At 36.9% G+C, this 18,513-nt stretch overlaps 2 protein-coding genes across 5 annotated transcripts; one reads left to right on the plus strand and one right to left on the minus strand.

Moving 5' to 3' along the window:
- Positions 1–483: 483 nt before the first annotated feature.
- LOC131790374 (amiloride-sensitive sodium channel subunit alpha-like) lies at positions 484–6,181 on the plus strand. The gene is made up of 13 exons (XM_059107582.2): positions 484–623; positions 749–984; positions 1,572–1,695; positions 1,820–2,036; positions 2,301–2,434; positions 2,875–3,038; positions 3,441–3,551; positions 3,888–4,002; positions 4,275–4,353; positions 4,572–4,629; positions 5,114–5,178; positions 5,361–5,436; positions 5,778–6,181. Exons 2-13 carry the CDS (start codon positions 751–753, stop codon positions 5,958–5,960), a joined length of 1,560 nt encoding a protein of 519 aa, XP_058963565.2. The 5' UTR covers positions 484–623; positions 749–750; the 3' UTR covers positions 5,961–6,181.
- A 390-nt stretch (positions 6,182–6,571) lies between these two features.
- Positions 6,572–16,684, minus strand: LOC131790373 (amiloride-sensitive sodium channel subunit alpha-like). 4 transcript variants are annotated; one of them, XM_059107579.2, is made up of 13 exons: positions 16,477–16,684; positions 12,871–13,158; positions 12,334–12,439; positions 11,458–11,734; positions 11,075–11,208; positions 10,391–10,554; positions 10,018–10,128; positions 9,275–9,386; positions 8,970–9,048; positions 8,771–8,828; positions 8,612–8,676; positions 8,391–8,466; positions 6,572–7,821 (listed from the first exon to the last, which is right to left on the minus strand). In XM_059107579.2, exons 2-13 carry the CDS (start codon positions 13,150–13,152, stop codon positions 7,648–7,650), a joined length of 1,638 nt encoding a protein of 545 aa, XP_058963562.2. In that variant the 5' UTR covers positions 13,153–13,158; positions 16,477–16,684; the 3' UTR covers positions 6,572–7,647. The 4 variants fall into 4 exon arrangements, with proteins under 4 accessions (XP_058963562.2, XP_058963563.2, XP_058963561.2 ...); XM_059107580.2 differs by having other exon boundaries at positions 12,871–13,161; XM_059107578.2 differs by lacking the exon at positions 16,477–16,684 and adding an exon at positions 14,937–15,125.
- Between the last annotated feature and the right edge of the window lie 1,829 nt (positions 16,685–18,513).

Raw genomic sequence — 18,513 nt, forward strand, 5'->3', positions numbered from 1 at the left:
TCAAAACTGATAATAATCAAATGTAAAATCCTTTGTTGTTAAAATCTGAGGATCAACTGATAAATCTGAAGGAAGTTTATGACCAGGAGAGAGCAATGCCACGAATAAAAATGCTTTATGGTTTAAACGAAAAGGCAGTTTGGGGCAACTAAATGATAACAAAGTTAAATAAAGTACATGTGTTGATTGGTGAACTCTATGTACAATAAATATTATTGACTTTTGTTTACAATATAGTTAATTGACATCAAGTGTCTTGCCCTAATTTGAAGTTAAATGCCTCCGTTAATAAAAAATTACACCTGCTGTTTCATGATAAGACATCTCTAGTAAACATTGAACGCTTTTAAATTTAATTAACACGTACCGTGCGTGACTAGGAGTTCCCTTCTAATTTTGAAGGAGCTCCCATAGCCTCGAGTTCAAACAAAATTTTATTAACTAACGGGTGGGCCTATCGACAGCTTATAGACGACTATCAATAAACAACTTCGCATTTTAACATGGCCAGTCCAGGTTGAAAAAGCGATGGTCAAACCGAGGTCCTAAACATCTTTGCACCTTGCCGAAAAAAGGTTAAAACTTTACACCTTTCAATACGGTAGACTGATCGATTCAATCTGGTAAGATTTTTTGTCGAACTCTTCGAGTCTTTTATAACTGAATAACCATTGGTCATTGCGTCGCAAATCTCCCTTCAGTGATGTATAGCTAACCATTTTACTCGGTGCTTGGTCGTAATTCGCAGAAATGGAGACCAAAAACGACCGACCTTCTGTAACGTTACTGCTGTCCGATTTTTTCCAACACACCTCAATGCATGGAGCTGAAAGGATTGTATTTTCTCACGAATGGATCCGAAAAATCCTGTGGATAATTTTGATGTTAGGTGCGTTAGGTGTTTCATCATGGCAGATACACCAACTATACAGTCTTTACCACAAGCGACCCCTCGCCACTCATGTTGCCATCGAGCGTGACTCGGTAATAAAACTGTTTTCCTCTCTTGCATAGAGGATCTAATTGTTCCAGAAATAAGTTAATCATTTTTTCGATCTTTTTATGCTTTTTTGCTTTCCTTTTGTGTGTTTGTTTTGTATGTGTCGTGTTTCCCCTTCTTCCCTCCTTCCTTTTGAAGTATAATTTACAATAACATTGCAATTCCAGATTGTTGGTAGGTCTGTAAAAACTTTGATTATCTCAGGTCTTGAAAGATGACTTGCATCGGTCAGTATCACGAGTATTCTTTGTGGTGAGAATTCCGGCCGTTCATCGACAGGATTCGAAAACTGTGAGGTAGATTTGGTTGCCAGGGTAAACGTTGATGACACCATCAAAATATTAGTCAAGTTTTCATTGAATTGCCAGAGTTCTAATATCGTCCGCAAAGTTACATGAAGCAAATTTACCAGAGAAGAAAATAAAGGTTTTACATACCTCCTTCCCCCCATGAGCTACGAGAAATATGTGTGGCTTGTACGTTCGAGGACTTAACGAAGGAATTCTGCGTGAGATGGATGGAGTTACATAACGGGTTTTCATCTGATCTTTTTTATTAAAATTAAACATAGGATTTGACGTTCCCTGCCATAACAGTTTGTGACTTGAACTCTTTGAGAATCGATCAAGTGAAAGGGGAATCGGCAGCAGCCAAAGCACTTAGAAGAGAGTTGAAAGGAGTAAATTGGTTGAAAAGTAAGTACAAAATCAGCGCAGCTGGAGATTTACTAAACTATTTTACTAGTAAACATTTAAATTGTCCGCATGATTCAAATAACTCTTGTACAATGGAAAGACTTGAATGTTTTCATTGTTTCAGGAAACGACAAAGATGACGAGGAGGAAGACCAACATGATGCAGAAGAGGAAGACCAACGTGATGCAGAAGAGGAAGTGGAAGAGGATCCACAATTTATAGCGAAGGAAAAACTTATGACCAAAATAGCTAAAACAAATGCTCGTCATGATCTCACAGAGTTAGGCCATCAGTTTGAAGATTTTATAATTTATTGCACCTTTCGTGGAATCAACTGCGCGTATGTAAATCTTTTAAATCGTAATATTTAACATGCCTCTTCGTTGTCGACGAATAAATTATCGGAAAAAGTATTTTAATTTCTATCTTAATGTGATAACACTTAAATTTGTACATGTAAAAACCAGACAGCTTACGGAATTTCTTTCAAATGTTTTTTCGCATGTGATAATGATATTACAACTTGGAGAGGAAAATATGAAAGGTCATAATTCGCCTTGGTCAAACGTTTTTATAAATTTGTTGTAAATTCCTTTTGATTTAGGAATTACTCCAGTACACACTGGACTCGTTTCTGGCATTTTGCTTACGGGAACTGCTACGTTTTCAATGGAGGGTACAGTGACCAAGGAGAAAGAACCATTTTGTGGAAGTCAAGTGAAACAGGCCCCTTGTTCGGTTTGTCAGTGTTTGATTTTTCGACCTCCTTAAGATACTCTGGATGTCATTTCCAAAAGGTCTTCAGGACTTTTCAAACACCTAGACACGAAAAAACTAGAAAGAGAAGATTGTGAATTGTTTTTTTAGCTGGGTGATTGTTAGCAAAAGAAGATGATTACTTTTTCAGTCAGTGGAAAAAAGCTTTCTACGAAAAGAGGTTCCCATAAGTTTCCAAGAACTCATCGGTAAAGCATTCAAAGCACCAATGTGAATGTAATAGCTTCGACTCCTGACGAGACCGCTTGAATTTATTACCCTTGAGATTGCTTGTTTCGCAGGCGGAAATGAAAACCTTTACTTTGACGTTTGGTGCTTTTGGTGCCTTGTGTATTTCAGATGTATATATTAACATTAGAACTTTAATGGCGATGATATTTACTTTTTTTCGTTTTATTAAGGGCTTAGTCTGGAGCTGAACATCGAACAAGATCAGTACATTGGATCCCTGACACAAGAAGCAGGAGTGAGAATTGACATCTCAGATCAAGGAGAAATGCCTTTTCCTCTCGATAAAGGACTGAGTCTTGCACCAGGATATGCCATGTCTGTTGGAATGAGGAAGGTTTCATCTGTTGAGCATTTATGGAAGTTCTTGAATAGAACTTGCGATCAAAAGCATCACAATACGATCCAACCTGAAAGAGAAGAAATTTTTTTTTCCAAATGATTTATCTCAAAGTTTTTACCTATTTTCTGGCAAATAACTCCTCAGTACCTCCAACATCATCATCGGCACTTTATTTGTTTAGCTTCTTGTTTGTTTGTTTCCTTGTTTTTCCTCTTTTACTTATCTCATTGCAGGCAGCCATGAATCTTTGGTTGCTGTAATCAAATGATGTTCTTGATAAAATTACCATTGACCAATCGAAACGCAAGGGATAAATCCGGCCAATCGGATATCATGGAGAGCTTTTTTCCTCTTCGGATTGATCGTCATATTGAATGTTTATATTTTTCTTTCAAGGTTGTTATGAAACGATCGGATCCTTTTCGGAACAACTCCTGCATGAAAAACTCTGCCCCTGACAGCATGAACCTTTTCAAGGATACGATGAAAGCGGATTATTCAACAGCTGTATGTGTTACTGAGTATCTTAATTTTTTTTTTACTTTGTTTGTCGTTTTATATGGGTTTGGTTCTGTTATTTTGCTATGTAAGATATTTTAAAATTGATCCCTGAGTCTTTGTTGGATATGAGATGGTAAATATCCAACGAGCTTGTGCGGACTCGGAGTTGAAAGTTTAGTAATAATCTATACTCATTATCTTTAAGACTGCCTAACATCAACTGATTTTAGAGTCCTCAATAATATACACAAAGCTACACAATACTTAATTTACAATCACATCGTCCCCCTTCCTGACCAGTTTATTTGCTATCCTTTCTCACCTTTTAACCTTATTTGTTAGGCATGCAAAAAGAGCTGCTGGGCACGAAAGCAACAAGAAAAGTGTGGATGCGTTGAATACAAATATCCAAGGCCGAAGTCTACTCGTTTCTGTGAAACCTCAAACAAAACAGACAGTAAGCACTTCCCTGAGATAACTCGTAATAGATTTAGAAAGCTATCACTATGCCCCCTCTGCCCTCTCTCTTCTGCAACAATACCTGTTCTCTGTCCCATCCCGCCTTACCTCTTCTCTCAAGAAAGGTTCGCCATGTTGGCATAGATATAAATTCCCGGGCACTAGTAGTTTTTTGAAGGTAACAATTTCTAAATATAAAACTTAACCTTTTGCGTGAAATACATGTACATCTATATAAAGCTGACGTGATATTATAACATCTTTTTCCAGGAGCTTGTGTCAGAAAAGTGAAAGACTATTTTATCCAGGGAGTACTGAACTGTTCCCAATCATGTCCTCCACCTTGCAAGTAAGAAAAATTATTTACCTTTTTTTTACGTTCGCAGACGCTCAATTTGAGTCCTGAAAGTAAACCCAGATTGCTCAAAGTAATGTAGATTAAAAAGACCTTTGTATTCTGTTAATTTATTTTTAAGACGTATTGTTTTTGACGTTTCGGTAACATAATCAATATTCAGTTACAGGTACACAGTTCCTGGTCTCATTTTGAATTTAAATTTATTTCAGGGAGAGCACATTCAAATTCACTACATCTTACTCGTTGTGGCCGACCACAAGTTCGGAGGTCGGTATACATTCATGGAGCTTACATATTTTAAGAAGTAACTTCTATTTTTTTATTTTTCAATATTTTTCCAAATGTATCATTCCAACCTTGAACAAAGTTTTCACTTTATTTATATTTTCACTCGTTTTTCGGAATATCGAGAACCCAAAACCGCACGGGACGTTTTAATTAGTAAATTTACTTAAATTACTCACATCAAATGAAAGGTTTATCAGGTCTCAAATACACCTTTGTGATATCATACCAGAAAATTAACTTCATATCCTTCCAACTCATTGCAAGGTCATTTCAATTTTCTAAAATGAAAATCTGTGATCATATCTTTCGATAACTACAAGCGCTGTGATTGGTACTTTAAGTAAGTGTTGTGGTGTAAGTTATGTATCCTTGCTTCTTCCTGTTTGATATATGTTTGGGGAAACGCATGATCCGTAACTTACAGTTCGAAGTGTTTATCTTCTTTTCAATCCACGGGCACTAGAAATTCTATAGAGCGAAATTGAAGGCCAGGAATAAGGAGGTGGACGGAGAATCCGACGACTTTAGGTAACATTATAATTAGATTGTACTTATAACTGTTGTACAACTCTTTCTAATTGGGATTCATTTGCAGGCGCCACTGGCAATAAAGAGAAACGAAAATCAAATTAAATTTATGATGTCATATATCTTACTCTAAACTTGATAACATCATGAGACTGCCAAAGCTTTTAATTGTTGCTTTTTAGGAAACACATTCTCAAAGTAAATGTATTCTTTGAAGAACTGAATTACGAAGTTATTTCGGAGGATCCGGCGTATGAGGTAAGTGATGAAATCTGAGGATCAATATCAGTATCTAAGCAAATGCATACCTACCCCTCCCCCTTAACCAACGTTAACCCTATGTTATCACTTGGTTATTGTTGGGCTTGGGGATGGGTGGGTCCACGGTTCCTAAGATACTGACATTAATAAAAATTTACTTATAGATCTATAATTGGCATGATTACTGGAAATTTGCCATCGACGATAACCTGACCATTCAACTCGCCAATCGGAAAGGGATCTAACGAATCATATATTTTTGATTAGTTCAGACATTTTAGCTTGACATACATAATTACTTCAAGTGGCATTAAACGCAAAATTTGATTTGTTTGCAGCTGCCAAGTTTTATGTCAGACCTCGGAGGATCACTTGGTCTTTGGATAGGAATGTCCGTTTTGACGTTTGCCGAAATCTTGGAGCTGATTTTACTCATCTGTTATACTTTGGCTCGAAAGCTGAAAAATAGAGTGGATGCCAGGTCATCAACTGTCGCTGTTGAAATGTTCCAACCAGAGTAATGATACCCAGTGGTCGAAAAGTGATTCCTAACTGTAATTTCATGTCGGCAGTTTTTGGCGATTAACTTAGTCTAGTTCGAATGATTTACGGGTAACAAAGCACAGTTGCCTAAACAGGACGTAGTTTACGCTTTTATTTCAGTAGATGGACAGTTGTTATTTCTCTAAAACATAATATGTATGTAGTTAGCCGTCGCCGACGACCGAAGATCTATAGAAAGCCAGTAAATATAGTTGAACAAGAAGAAGAGCTACCTTGTAAATACGAAGTAGACTGGTTTCGTTTCAATATGCTTTTTTTCTTTAATTAAACATTCACGACTAACATGAGAATAAAGCTAAATTGAATAACTAGTAAAGTTTGCAGAACAGGTTACCAGTGAAAAATCAGTAACAAGCCGCATGCATCTCAGCCTCATTTTGCATATTATTGACTACTTTAAGCCTAGCGATAACACTTTAATCTCTGATTAAGTATGTTGTCATTTAAATTAATATAAGGTTTATTTTCCCCTTAAAATTTCAAAATCGAACCAGCTTCGGCCCTTTCAATATCTATTTGATTTATATATGGTAGGATTACGGATAAAATATATTGTTTTCTAAAGATGCAAATATACCTGTTTCAGTTTATTCGTATAGGTAATCACATGATTTCGAGTGTAATTTGGAATAAATAAGCATGAGTTAATTTTTTTAAAAATTTTGTTAAAAATTAACAAGTGCTTGTGTATTCCAAATTGCACGAGAAAAATCATGTGATTACGTGTTAATAATATACATGGAAAAATACGAGATGGCTTATCATAATTAAACATAAGCAAAGCGCACGCATCAAGTGCAAAAATAATGTATTCAAACCGTGCGTTCGGTCAAAACAACCGCGTACGATCAAAACAATAATATGCAATGATATCTTCACATCTTTAAGGTGCAAAAACGTTCAAAGTCCAGCTAAACAGTTCAAGGAATTGTTCAGCCTGTGTCCGAATCACTTTCGATGAAATGGAATCGTCGTTTCCGAGGTTTTACCATGTTTGTTTTTAATTTCGGCTTTGGATCGCTCGAGCAAAGTGTTAAGCTGGGTCGGCTCGTAATTTTCGATTTCCTCGGCAATTCCCTTCCCTAAACACCCCTTTTTCCAAACCGACAACCAAAAACCCCCAGAGCTTTTTACAGTGTTTTCGTTGTTTAAGCTGTTTATCAGCTGCGGTGGCGAAAGAAAGCCTACTTAAAACGCCGGCCATTGTTTCGCTCGCAAATTTTCAAATTTTCAAATTTTGTTGCGACATCCAAGGCTCGCATTTGATTGGCTATCTGTGAGTTTCTTTGATTATTGACTAATCAGAATTTCTGATTTTCTTCTTTTTTTGCACTAAATTAACCCTCTTCTGCACTGAATTAACTCTCTTCTGCACTGAATTACCTGAAAACTGCATTTATCTTAACCAATCAGAACTGAGTAATTTTTCCATGTATATTATTAAAAGAAAAATATTATTTTTCTTTACGCTTAAGTAGTTATTCTAAAGCCCCTCGTCCTTAATTTGATTTGATTTTTGGCAGTTTTGAAGCCAGATATTAGCATGTTCTGCATCCCAGCATATGAAACTCTTTGACGCATGTGTTAGAATATGGCGAGAGTATCTTAAACTAGCACATGCTTGGTATCTTTATTGCTCTACAATTAAGTCTCCTTCAATTCCAATGAGGCTGACTTCACTTTTCCCCGCGATGTGCATTTTTTGACAAGATGAGCAAACAGCAACATAAAAAATTCAATGAACTCGGCTATTGTCAGCACAGAAAATCCGATCCATAAACCGAGCTGGCCACCAATGTCGGACGCGAAATCTGCAATCTGTTTAAACAAGGGAAAAAAATGGACTTTTCAATAAGAGCAATCTTTGATCTCGGGTAAGCTATCGGTGTCGCTATCAAGGTCTTCAATCGCCTCTGTGCAGAAAATTGTCTCTTTCGATTGCATTTAACACCGACGGTATTTTAGTGCGTGACTTTTTGTTAGGCGACATGACTTGCATATAGAGAGAGTTGGTTTTAATGAGTCACTACAATAGAGATAACTTAAATTAATTTTAAATTTGCGAACCTAAGGCTCGATGCACTCATCGAGAGTCATGTCTTACCGGAGGTACACCAATGGAGATCAGTGTTACTGGTGCACATTTACACTATTCACTCCCCCAATGCAGCGAACTTTTCATTCCAATTATTTCTCGATCAGTTACGAGCTTTTCCGCATTGTTTCGGAAAAAGTTCCTCAGCACTGCCCATACGAAAAGGACTTTTGTTTGATGGTTAATGGGAAAGTTGAGCAGGGACAATGGATCATTTCTTGATACGATGAACATTGCATACCAAACCAAACGTCAAAAATATGAATAAATGAGAAAATAAAAGTATACTCACTCCGTATGATTTTTGTTCTTTTATCATTTCAACGTTAAGTTCTTCGAAGAAAATTTGTACCTTCAACACATTTTTCCTGTAGATTTAATGCAGAAATATTGAATGTCAGAAAATTTGCATCAATTTCTATAATCGTCTCGCCGTACCTAACATGCAATTTGAAGAACATTATAAACCAGGCTGCTATCTTACAGGAACTTTTGCGGGAGACTATTCCTCACCTGAGAGAGTCAAAATCTGACCAAACGAATTTCCCGCGCTTCTCGAGCTCATCTTGGTAGAATACCTGGAAAAACAAATCAATTTAGTTCGTTTACCTCTAATAAATTTTGGTCCAACCACTTTTTAAACACCTAAAATCACAAACTGCAATTAGCAACCTCGTAATTTTCCGAAGGCCAAACAGCAAGCGATGTACTTATCTTGAACTCTTCCTGGCTGTAAGAAAATTAATAATGATATTTCAAAGTTAATTTCTGAGGAAAATTTACCATTGTATTTAAAAAAGTGACAAGTGAAAATGATAAGCTAACGAAAATTACGACAGATTTAATTTTCACAGAATAGATTTCATTATACCTGCATGGAGGGGGACAAGAGCTGCTGCAATTTAGTTTGTTGTCCCGGTACTGCTTCTGTAACTTGTTGAGGCAGCCAACTGCAGATGAAAAAATGGCAACACTGTGAAACAAAGCCGGAAAGATTGCTCTTTTTCTACCTGCTTCAGTTTCAAGTATAGTTTAATGTTCTAATTCCTTCGCAGATGATTGTGCTGCTGGAAAAGATCAAGTGATTGTAGAAGACATAATGAAAAAAAAACTTAAAAGGGAAACTGAATTAAAACGTTATCATTGTGTAACAGACCATCAGAAGTGTGAACTTACTAGTGGTTTTATTGGTAATATCACAAACTGGATTTTTGTCCACAGGAAATCTGTACTCCATACATCCACACTGTAAAAACTGACTGTCGGCTAAGCATGACTCCTTACAGGCCTGAGATTGAAAAAGGGAGATCACTTTATTCCATGACAAAGTAACATTAACTCTCTCACCCCCATGTGTGACCAAGACAGAATTTGTCCTCAAAAAATCAATACAAAATCGAGCAGAAAGTATTTGAGAATCAAGAAACAAATAAGTTAGGTGATTATTGATTGATCCAATACCAAATTCTTCGAACCAACATCGTTAGAATAGTATGGCACACTGGGCTAGGAAAGAGTTAAGTCTTTGAATTAAGTGAAAACCTTAAGACAAAATTATGCTCTCAATCAAGGATTGATTCAACCTGTAATGATTCTTCCTCTAAAGCTGTCACAATTGGTCTGGCTTATTACTTTTCTGATTTGTTTCAGCTGTAGATGATGATTGGTCATTTTATCTCGTTTTCTGAAGAGGAATTGAATATCGTCTTCAGAAAGGACAAATATTAATAGCACCCCCCCCCCCCCCCACCACGTCATGGCCCAGTCCAAATTCCCACATCGACGAGATGTGCCTGATTTCACATTTGCGCCACGAATGATATACTGAACTCAAGCGGTCCACTGTTGGCAAGCTCAAAAACCAAAAGTAGAAATTAACTGAGAGGGAAGGACACCAATTGATATCAGCTCTCACTTACGGTTGATGAGTATGTGGCGTTAAACATTCTGGTGTACAAGTTCGACTTGTCAATTGAGGAGTTTTTATGACATCGATTGTTATTGAATGGATCCTGTCTTTCGATCATGACCTAGCACATAGAAAAAAGGTTTTAGAAAACAGCACATAGAAAGAAGTTTTAAGAGACGAACAAACAAACGCCAATTAACTAACCCGTTGTAATTTTTTTGTATTGACAAGAAAATGCCTGACAAAGTCTCATCGCTTAGCATCTACGTCACATTCACTTTGCGAAAATAAGAGAGAAAAGGCATCTTCCGCTAATAACCTTACACCGATACATCTTGGAGCAACGACTCAGAAATGTCTCCTCCATCGTAGAATTAGTTTACCTTTCTCAAACCAATTGACGTGGCGAACCCTACAGGTATGCTTAAGCCTCTCTCCATTGGAAATGGCATATATCCCTGACTTGAAATATCAAGTCTGATACCAGCTTCTGGTGTTAATTGATTGAGGTACTGGTCTTGTTCCACGTTTATCTCAAGATTTAGCCCTAAATTAAGAGAAAATATGGTTACAAATTGTAGCTTGGTAACTGAGCCATATCAATGGCTTCGTGATTTGGTCCGATGAATAAAGGGGGAAGAAACCGTGATGCTTCGTCGGTGGGAAGTGTATAACAAGGCAGTTTGATTTTATTAACAGATTTGGTAAAATAAATTGACCGCCCTATGGAGATTCTAAAGCTGGCATTTCGAGCGTTCGTCCTTTGTAATTAGCTCTAACGAAGGGCTAGTGCTTGAAACGTCTGCTTTGGAATTTCTTTACGACGGCCAATTTACATTATCAACTTAGTCGATATAACCAAATTATCTAATTTTAACAGAGGTTATACTCTAAGTACTGATAGACTAAGAAAGTGCTTCATCGACTGACTCACTAACTCACTGACGCGTCAGTGACTGACCTAAGAATGGGACGGCTGACTGACTGAGTGACGCACGGACAAAGCAACTACTTGTCTGCTCCAAAGATCACGAATCTTGAGCAAACTGGAAAAGGGAGTCACTTACCATGTGTGGGCCCAGCTTTGTTGGACTTAATCACGGGGCTGTTAGATCCCGAGCTTGTTAAGCCGCTGTTAAAAAGGAAGCAATTGCCGTACTTGTAGTGCCAAAATTTGGTCCAGAAATTTCCTGTGAAATTGCTAAGGGGAGAGACAATAAAAAAGACTAACATCATATCATTTCAAAGCTGGGTGTAAAGTGTACAAGTTAATCCAGTTAGAGGTGCATTTTCCTCTGGGACTTGAGTCGCCTTCAACAATTTACGCAACATTCAGATTTAAGAATTCTCATGTGAGAACACAGCTGAGCCATGAAAGTCTCGTTAGGTCACAAATTTCTGAGCAGTCTAAGGTTTTACTTACATAATTCACGTGGTATGCTACAATTACCTGCAAGAAACACCACGATAAGTGCAGGACAAAATCATGTCTTCGAACTGATGACCCAAATTTGAAAGATAATCTTCGTCTTTTCCAGCCAACAAAAGAGAAACTTTTTCACTTGCGAAATATTCTTCATCAAGATTTTCTGGATCTTCCACGTCGTCGTCTCCCCAGTAATCAAAATCTTCATCGTAATCTGAGTAAAAGTCTGTTGGGGTTGGACCGTACGTGGTTGGCACTGCATCATCGTTTGCTCGAGAGGAAGTGGAGTTCGACGACGAATCTAAACATCAATAGGAGGCATGAGTTAGTGTTTCATAAGAGAATGGAAAAACTCACCGTCCCTTCACGCCAAAATGTGAGAGAAAAGAACTTCAAAGAAAGGCTTCTTACACAAGGGAAAGCGATTACAGAATATGCATCTTTGCCAGGCATTATACCAACTAGAGGTATACTCCTTTCAGTTGCCGGACAGGAACCTTTCAGTTGCCGGTCAGGAACCTTTCTGGGTTGTCTGCAAACTCCTCATAATTACCAGCAAACCACTATGAGATGTTGCAAAACTCTTCTAAATTGTCGAAAAACTACTCTAAATTGTTGTCAAACCTCTACGAGTTGTTATCGAACTCCTTTGAGTTGTCGGTTAAATCCTCAGAGTTGTTGGAAAACTCCTATGAGATGTCAACAAACTTCTTAGAGTTGTTAGCAAACTCCAAAGAACTGTTGAAAATCTCCTTTGATTTGTCGGCAAGCACGTCAGAGTTTTCGGAGGAGAAATCGTTTTCCCTTGTACTTGTGGATATATATGACCAAGTTAAACTATATTTCATTTTTCTTTTCCTTGCTATGAAACTCTATGTATTAATTGACTTAAAGTATTACTTTGCTTTTTAATAGTGTCGAGGAGGTCAGTGAAGTTGCTTTCCTCAAGTGCGTCGTACTTGATAGCATTGAAGTTGCATAATGTGACAGTGGGGAATGGAAGGCTCTGGAAAAAAATTAGTTTTAAAGTAATGAACATCAAATTTTGCAAAACTTAGAGCATTGAAAAAAGGCACGGGCTATAATAGAGTAACGGAACTTTCTTTTGATCCCTTGCTAAATTCTTTTCGCTCTTCCGCTGAATTCCTGGAGCTGGTGTATCGTTTTTAATTAGGAATTATATAAACATGATATCAATGATAAACAACCGAAGCTAGTCCACGGAATACCAATGAAAGCTGAAAATGGAATAATGAGACGGAAGATAACAACGTAGGAACATTTCAAGTTGACATATTCCATGATCATAAATTCTCAGCTTGAGAATGACTGCGCACGACAAGACCGTTTGCTACTATCGCTTAAGTTGAAATCGTTTTATGTCTCCACCAATTCTTATTCTTGTAACTTAATATCCACTTAGCTCTTAATCCTTACCGTGTCAGACTGCAGTGACACGAGTGTGACCAGCGGTCTACTCTGGTATTTCTCAAAAAGTGTCAAAACCTGAAAGCACAGCACCACGATGGCTGCAATAAACAACAAACTCCAGAACGCCTTGCGAATCCACTGTTTTGAGGACATGATCCTCTCAAAGCCATGCGCAGATGTATAACCACAGAAGTCTGTGGTCAGAGACGTGAAAGTATCCACACTCTTCTGCTCCTCTTTCGTTTTCACCCACCCCTGCTGATCCATGCCTGCTTTAGGTTGTTTCATTCCTTTCTTCTGAAAACAAGTTTATTCAAGGTTACACTGAAGAAAATATTGTTTTCAAGAGGATATTTCGAGTCAGCTATACCGAGGTCTTTGATGATACCCTACAAGATCACTCTTTCGTCGAAAGTAATTCGTGCAATCATTTAATTCTACTCTGACGACGAATGGCCTGTTTCGTTCTTATAAGCGTTGTATACGTTTCTTATTTTCAAGTCTGTCAAGCAGAAATTTCTTTTTTTCTGCTACGTTTTTCCTAATTTGAATGCTGCTACCATCTGAGGACATATGCACCGACTGCCTCTCGAGACACTTTTGTTCCTTGATTTCTAAATGCTCTTGACAAAACATTGATCCAGCAACAGTACCATGGTCAGCAACGATGAGCAGCGTGCAGTCCAACCCACAACTACGGTTATTAACATAACACTAACAACTAACAGTCAGTGAGGTCAGGATAAATAAATAATCGTAACTCAAAGGCAGAAATGCAAAAAAAAACAAAGAAATTATGTTTAGTTGAATGCTCTGTAGATAAGAAATACGATGCGAACGCGGATAATTAGAGTTGAAGACAAAACTATCCAGACTACACAAATGACATTCAAACGGATTCCCAGCCTTCCTTTTTCAATGCCGCAAATGGAGACCCTAGCTAATTCCCGCCTAACCTTTCGTCTACTACCTTGGGCAGATCTTTAATCGGTTACATGTAACACGAAAGACAAAAAACAGTGATTTCTATTTGCAAAGCGAGAATAGTTGATAATATTTGTGAAGTCACAAATCAGGATATAGTTGTTTATCAATCTGTGCATTTTAATTTATTTCCATAGGGGGTTTTGTATAAAGACAGGTTGCCTAGAAATAAAAATGCTCTTGTAACAATGCTCGGTAATTTCTTTCTTATTCAGAGTATTTGATGTTTTGATACAAAATGATTACGAAAGAGTTAACACCTCGTACGTTCAAACCCGTGATTATGAACGTTCAGATGTTATTGTACATAAGTCACTCCATCATCTTATCATTAAACCTAATCAGTTACTGACCCACAACATGCATTTATAGCCTATTTGAAATAATTGTAGCAGTTGTTCAGCGATTCAATGAGCAATGTTGAAGTTGCCTTGATGCACGAGGTACTTAACATATGTACTGACCAAAGTATATACGTAAGCGGTAATTTTAAATTATGTCAAAGTTTAAAGTAGTCAAAATGGCCTTCATCATGTGTACAAGTCAGCAAACATACTTGCCATTTCGGTTTTACTTGACAAAACATCGTTAAAATGTCTACTATGTTGTCTGGAGAAGACATTACCATCTTACGCAATTTACGAGCATAATGCTGTTGGCAAAGCCAGATCAACAAAACATGAATTCCGACAAGATAGAAATATGATTTTTATTTGTGAAATGACTCTCGTGCACAATTTCACGATCATGGTGCAATTAATCTGAGCTGCATGTGTTGACGCACAGTGATGATAATCTGTAAGATGAACAATTCAACTTTGCACGAATCGGTAAAACCAAATTAAAGCCTCTGTTCAGAGGTTACTAAAATCCTCAAGCCAGATCACCAACAGCCATTCGAATGGCATGAAGCATTTCTCTGAGAAACCGAAATTGTTGCGAGCTGATCTTTTATGACTTATTAACCGCTAAAAGAGCAAGTCTTAGAGTAACACAAATTAACGAACAGTTAAGTGCCTCGTGAAACCCTTCAATAGTGATGAATCTTTACTTACATCTGTCTAAGAAGGATTAAACTAAATATTTACCATTCGTTGTCTAACGTGAACCCAGCTTTTACACCATCACGACTTTTTAAGCGCTTTGCATCTGTATGAAGGACCTTCACTCGCGGCGATTTTTGATCATCAAATGTTTAGACTGTTTCTTCAATAAGGACGGTTCACGCTTCTTGACAACAATGTTGTTATTTGCACTTTTGAATCACTGAAGCAAAGCCGCCTCAAAAGATTCAATGGATGGCAAACAAATGACTTTATTATTGACAGTGTTATAATGAGCCTGGTCAGAATAATAATGAATTAATTGTATTCAGTGATATTTGGCCCCAAAATTTCTGTTGATTCATTGAGCTTTTTGTCCTTGCACTTTTCTGCGTACTCCATCTCTTCAGTTCCCTTTGAAAAATTAGGCCCAGAAATAAACATTTCTGATAGAAAGAAACCGGATCGTCCCCTTCCGTATATTTCAATTACATTTTGCTGGGCATTGTTAACTTTGTTTTCGTATTTCAGTGAAAACAGCTGCCTTTTTTAATAAACACAGGACTATTTTTAACGAGATTCACAAAAATTAATATACGTGTTTCCTTTTTCCTGGTTCACAGAATAGTGCCCTTCCCTCCAACGTTCGCTAAAAAAAGGATTTATTGCTATTTCAACGTTCACAGAACTTGTTGATAGTAGTGGTCATTAGAAATATAGCGAGAGTTCTTCAATTATTTAGTAGTTTCACGAAAAAACATTTACGTATGACTATTCAGAAGGTAAAAGTCGTCAAAAACAAAAATAAATTGATACTATGGTTGATGGTTCTGTTTATAATACACACTTCAACCTTCCGACCAGTTTAGTGTCACGAATAAGGCCGTGAAATCAGTTTTAGTCATTATTTTCAGCTTACACATTTCGCAATATTCCTAGTTGAAATTTTGGTGAAATTGACAAGAATGTCTCTCTAAATACATAAGTATTTTGTTATAAACTCAATTGCAGTTCCTCGAGTCGAAAGGTGATAATGAATATTTAAAACGAAGTTCGGTGAGATATAAAAGAATATTTACTCACGCGTAATTACCTTCTCAGAAGCTGTTTTGATCTTTCAGATGGTTTGATATTCTTAAAACTTTCTTCTTTTCAGTGTTTAACTCATTACGTAAAACACTGAAAAGAAGAAAGTGTCTTTACTGTGTGGATTTATTTTTTGACAGGAAATGCATCTAAAAGTGTTTCTATTAAACTACAAGAAATCTCAATTTTCCTCGTCAATTTTACTCTACAAAACAGTTATTCTTCGTCATAAAGTAAATACGTAAAGACGGCTGAGATCATTGTTAATTTTCTCTCCTAATGTACGTATTACAGAAAGGTAATGAAGCATCATTCTGAAGAAATCGTAAGAAGATCATAAGTTGGACGTACGAGAGTTATTTACTGAAAACATCAACAGCAGAAAAAAAACGTCGCAAAGATAGAGAGCGGCCCGACAATTGCTGCTAATGTTGAAAAACTGAGCCATAAGATAATTGGCCAATAACTTGTTTGCAATAGCAAAATGATGTTTTTGTACCTTATCAGACGTCCACTTGAAGTCCTTTCTGGAGGAAACCTTGAAATAGTTTTGTATCCTTCTTCGTAATGTAAAATAAAGAGTTTAAATCTAAACGAATCTTTAAATTGTTTGCAAATGATGACGATGATGGGAAATGTCAAATGCACGTCTTACCAGACGACCAAACACAAAATTTCTTAGATTTCCATTTTACCAATATAAACAACAATTTCAAGTAGGATGTTTTTGACCCGCTTCCAATTATTTATAGGGCCTTGAGGTGATTTGTCTCGGGAATTTACCAGCTTGGGCGGAGTCTTTTCTTCCGGTCATACTTTTGCTAGGCAACTGTCACGATTAAGCAACATCTTGTACGTTAATATGGGTTCGCTTTGGGCGAATTGATTAGGTACTTAAGAGCGTACCTTATGTGATACAACATCACTGATGAAAATTTTAGAGATCGGATTAGGCCAGAAAAAAAATAATGATACGGAACTATGCGGAATTATCTCATAAGGAAAGTTACTGTGCAAGGCAACCTTTCACCGTGTCTTCATAATCATATTCGTGTTCATCTAGAACTGAAGTCTTTTTCGCTTAAAACGTAATATGCTTCTCATAATATGTAAAAATAAGAGGGAACGTAGGATACGATCCGTAGCTGTTCACAAAGATGTAAATGAATAGTGAGTTCTGAGGAAATAAAATTATGAATTAATGTTTAGCATGGTGATGATGTAATAAGTGTTCGTGATAACCAGAGTAGGCCTCAGAAGCTTTAAAACAGGATTCAAAATCAGACCACAAGCTACACAACTCACAAATAATGATGTCGAGGGTTATGTAACGACAATTTAACGGGCTGAGGAAATTTAAAGTTTGGACTGCAAAGTCACCAACGAATATGTCGGTGAAAAAGGATAATAACACGAAGGCCTGATATGTTTTCTCTAAAGCATAATTGCAAAATTTTAAGAGTATTATTTTAAACAGGCACCTGTGGTGAACAATTGTGACCCGAGGGTGGTATACAAACATCACGAATGCATTGAGTCACCCTACTATGATACAAAAAAAAAAACATGGCAAAACAAAAATAGGATGATTTGACGCAAAGCTCCAGCATCTCAGTAATGTTTTAATTGCATCTTACTCTGCAATCTTAATCAGTTAATCTAGAGGATTGAACGCACCTAAACATCATTTGTCGCATAATGATGAACGTTGATGTAAACAAAAACTTCTAGAATTTGTGTTATAGTTATGTTAAGGACGGTAATTTCTCGATAGCTTTGCATCGTCAAGGATTGTCCCACAGGGAAACTGAAAAGTTTTGGCACAAACTGATATGATGATGTAAATTTCATTAACCACCAAAATGAGTGATAACTGAATAGGAGAAACCTTCTAGAAATTAGCACGCTCCATAACAGTTACATTTAACCATCTCAAAACTTGATAATTTGTTGGCTAAAAGAAAGAAAAGCATTCTGAGCAATTCAACAAATATGATGCGCAGTTTATAAAACATTACCTTGAAAAAAAAAGTCACCACCTCCTACGCATCCAACGTCTATTTTGTATCGACAAATGTTTTTACCTCAATGTGATGTGAATTACTTGATAAAATATAATTTTAGTTGCTGTAAACGTACGTTACGTGATATCACCCACCACTTCATTGAAAGGCGTCATTTCCCTTTTTATAATAATTTGACCGATCCGTGTCGCAACCCACTTGCCATCTCCAAATGCAAAGTACTATGGGCGACGTTTAATAATCGCAATCAAGTGGCAAAGAAACACAATTTGATGTTATTTAGAGTCATTCAGCGATAATCTAATAGTGACATTTCTGGTTTTAATTTCAAGTAAGCCTAATATTCAAATTTATAAGGGGACGAAGTTGGACAAAAAAGTCGTTAAAAAGATTTTCTTTTTCTTCCTTGCCTGCTAACAATTTCATTTCAAAATGAGCTGTATGATCAAACGAGTGTAATAATCACCAAATATACTTGTTCTTAGAAAGAAGCTTAATCTTATCTCCACAAC

The sequence above is a fragment of the Pocillopora verrucosa genome, chromosome 4, assembly GCF_036669915.1.
Source record: "Pocillopora verrucosa isolate sample1 chromosome 4, ASM3666991v2, whole genome shotgun sequence".
NCBI lineage: Eukaryota > Metazoa > Cnidaria > Anthozoa > Scleractinia > Pocilloporidae > Pocillopora > Pocillopora verrucosa.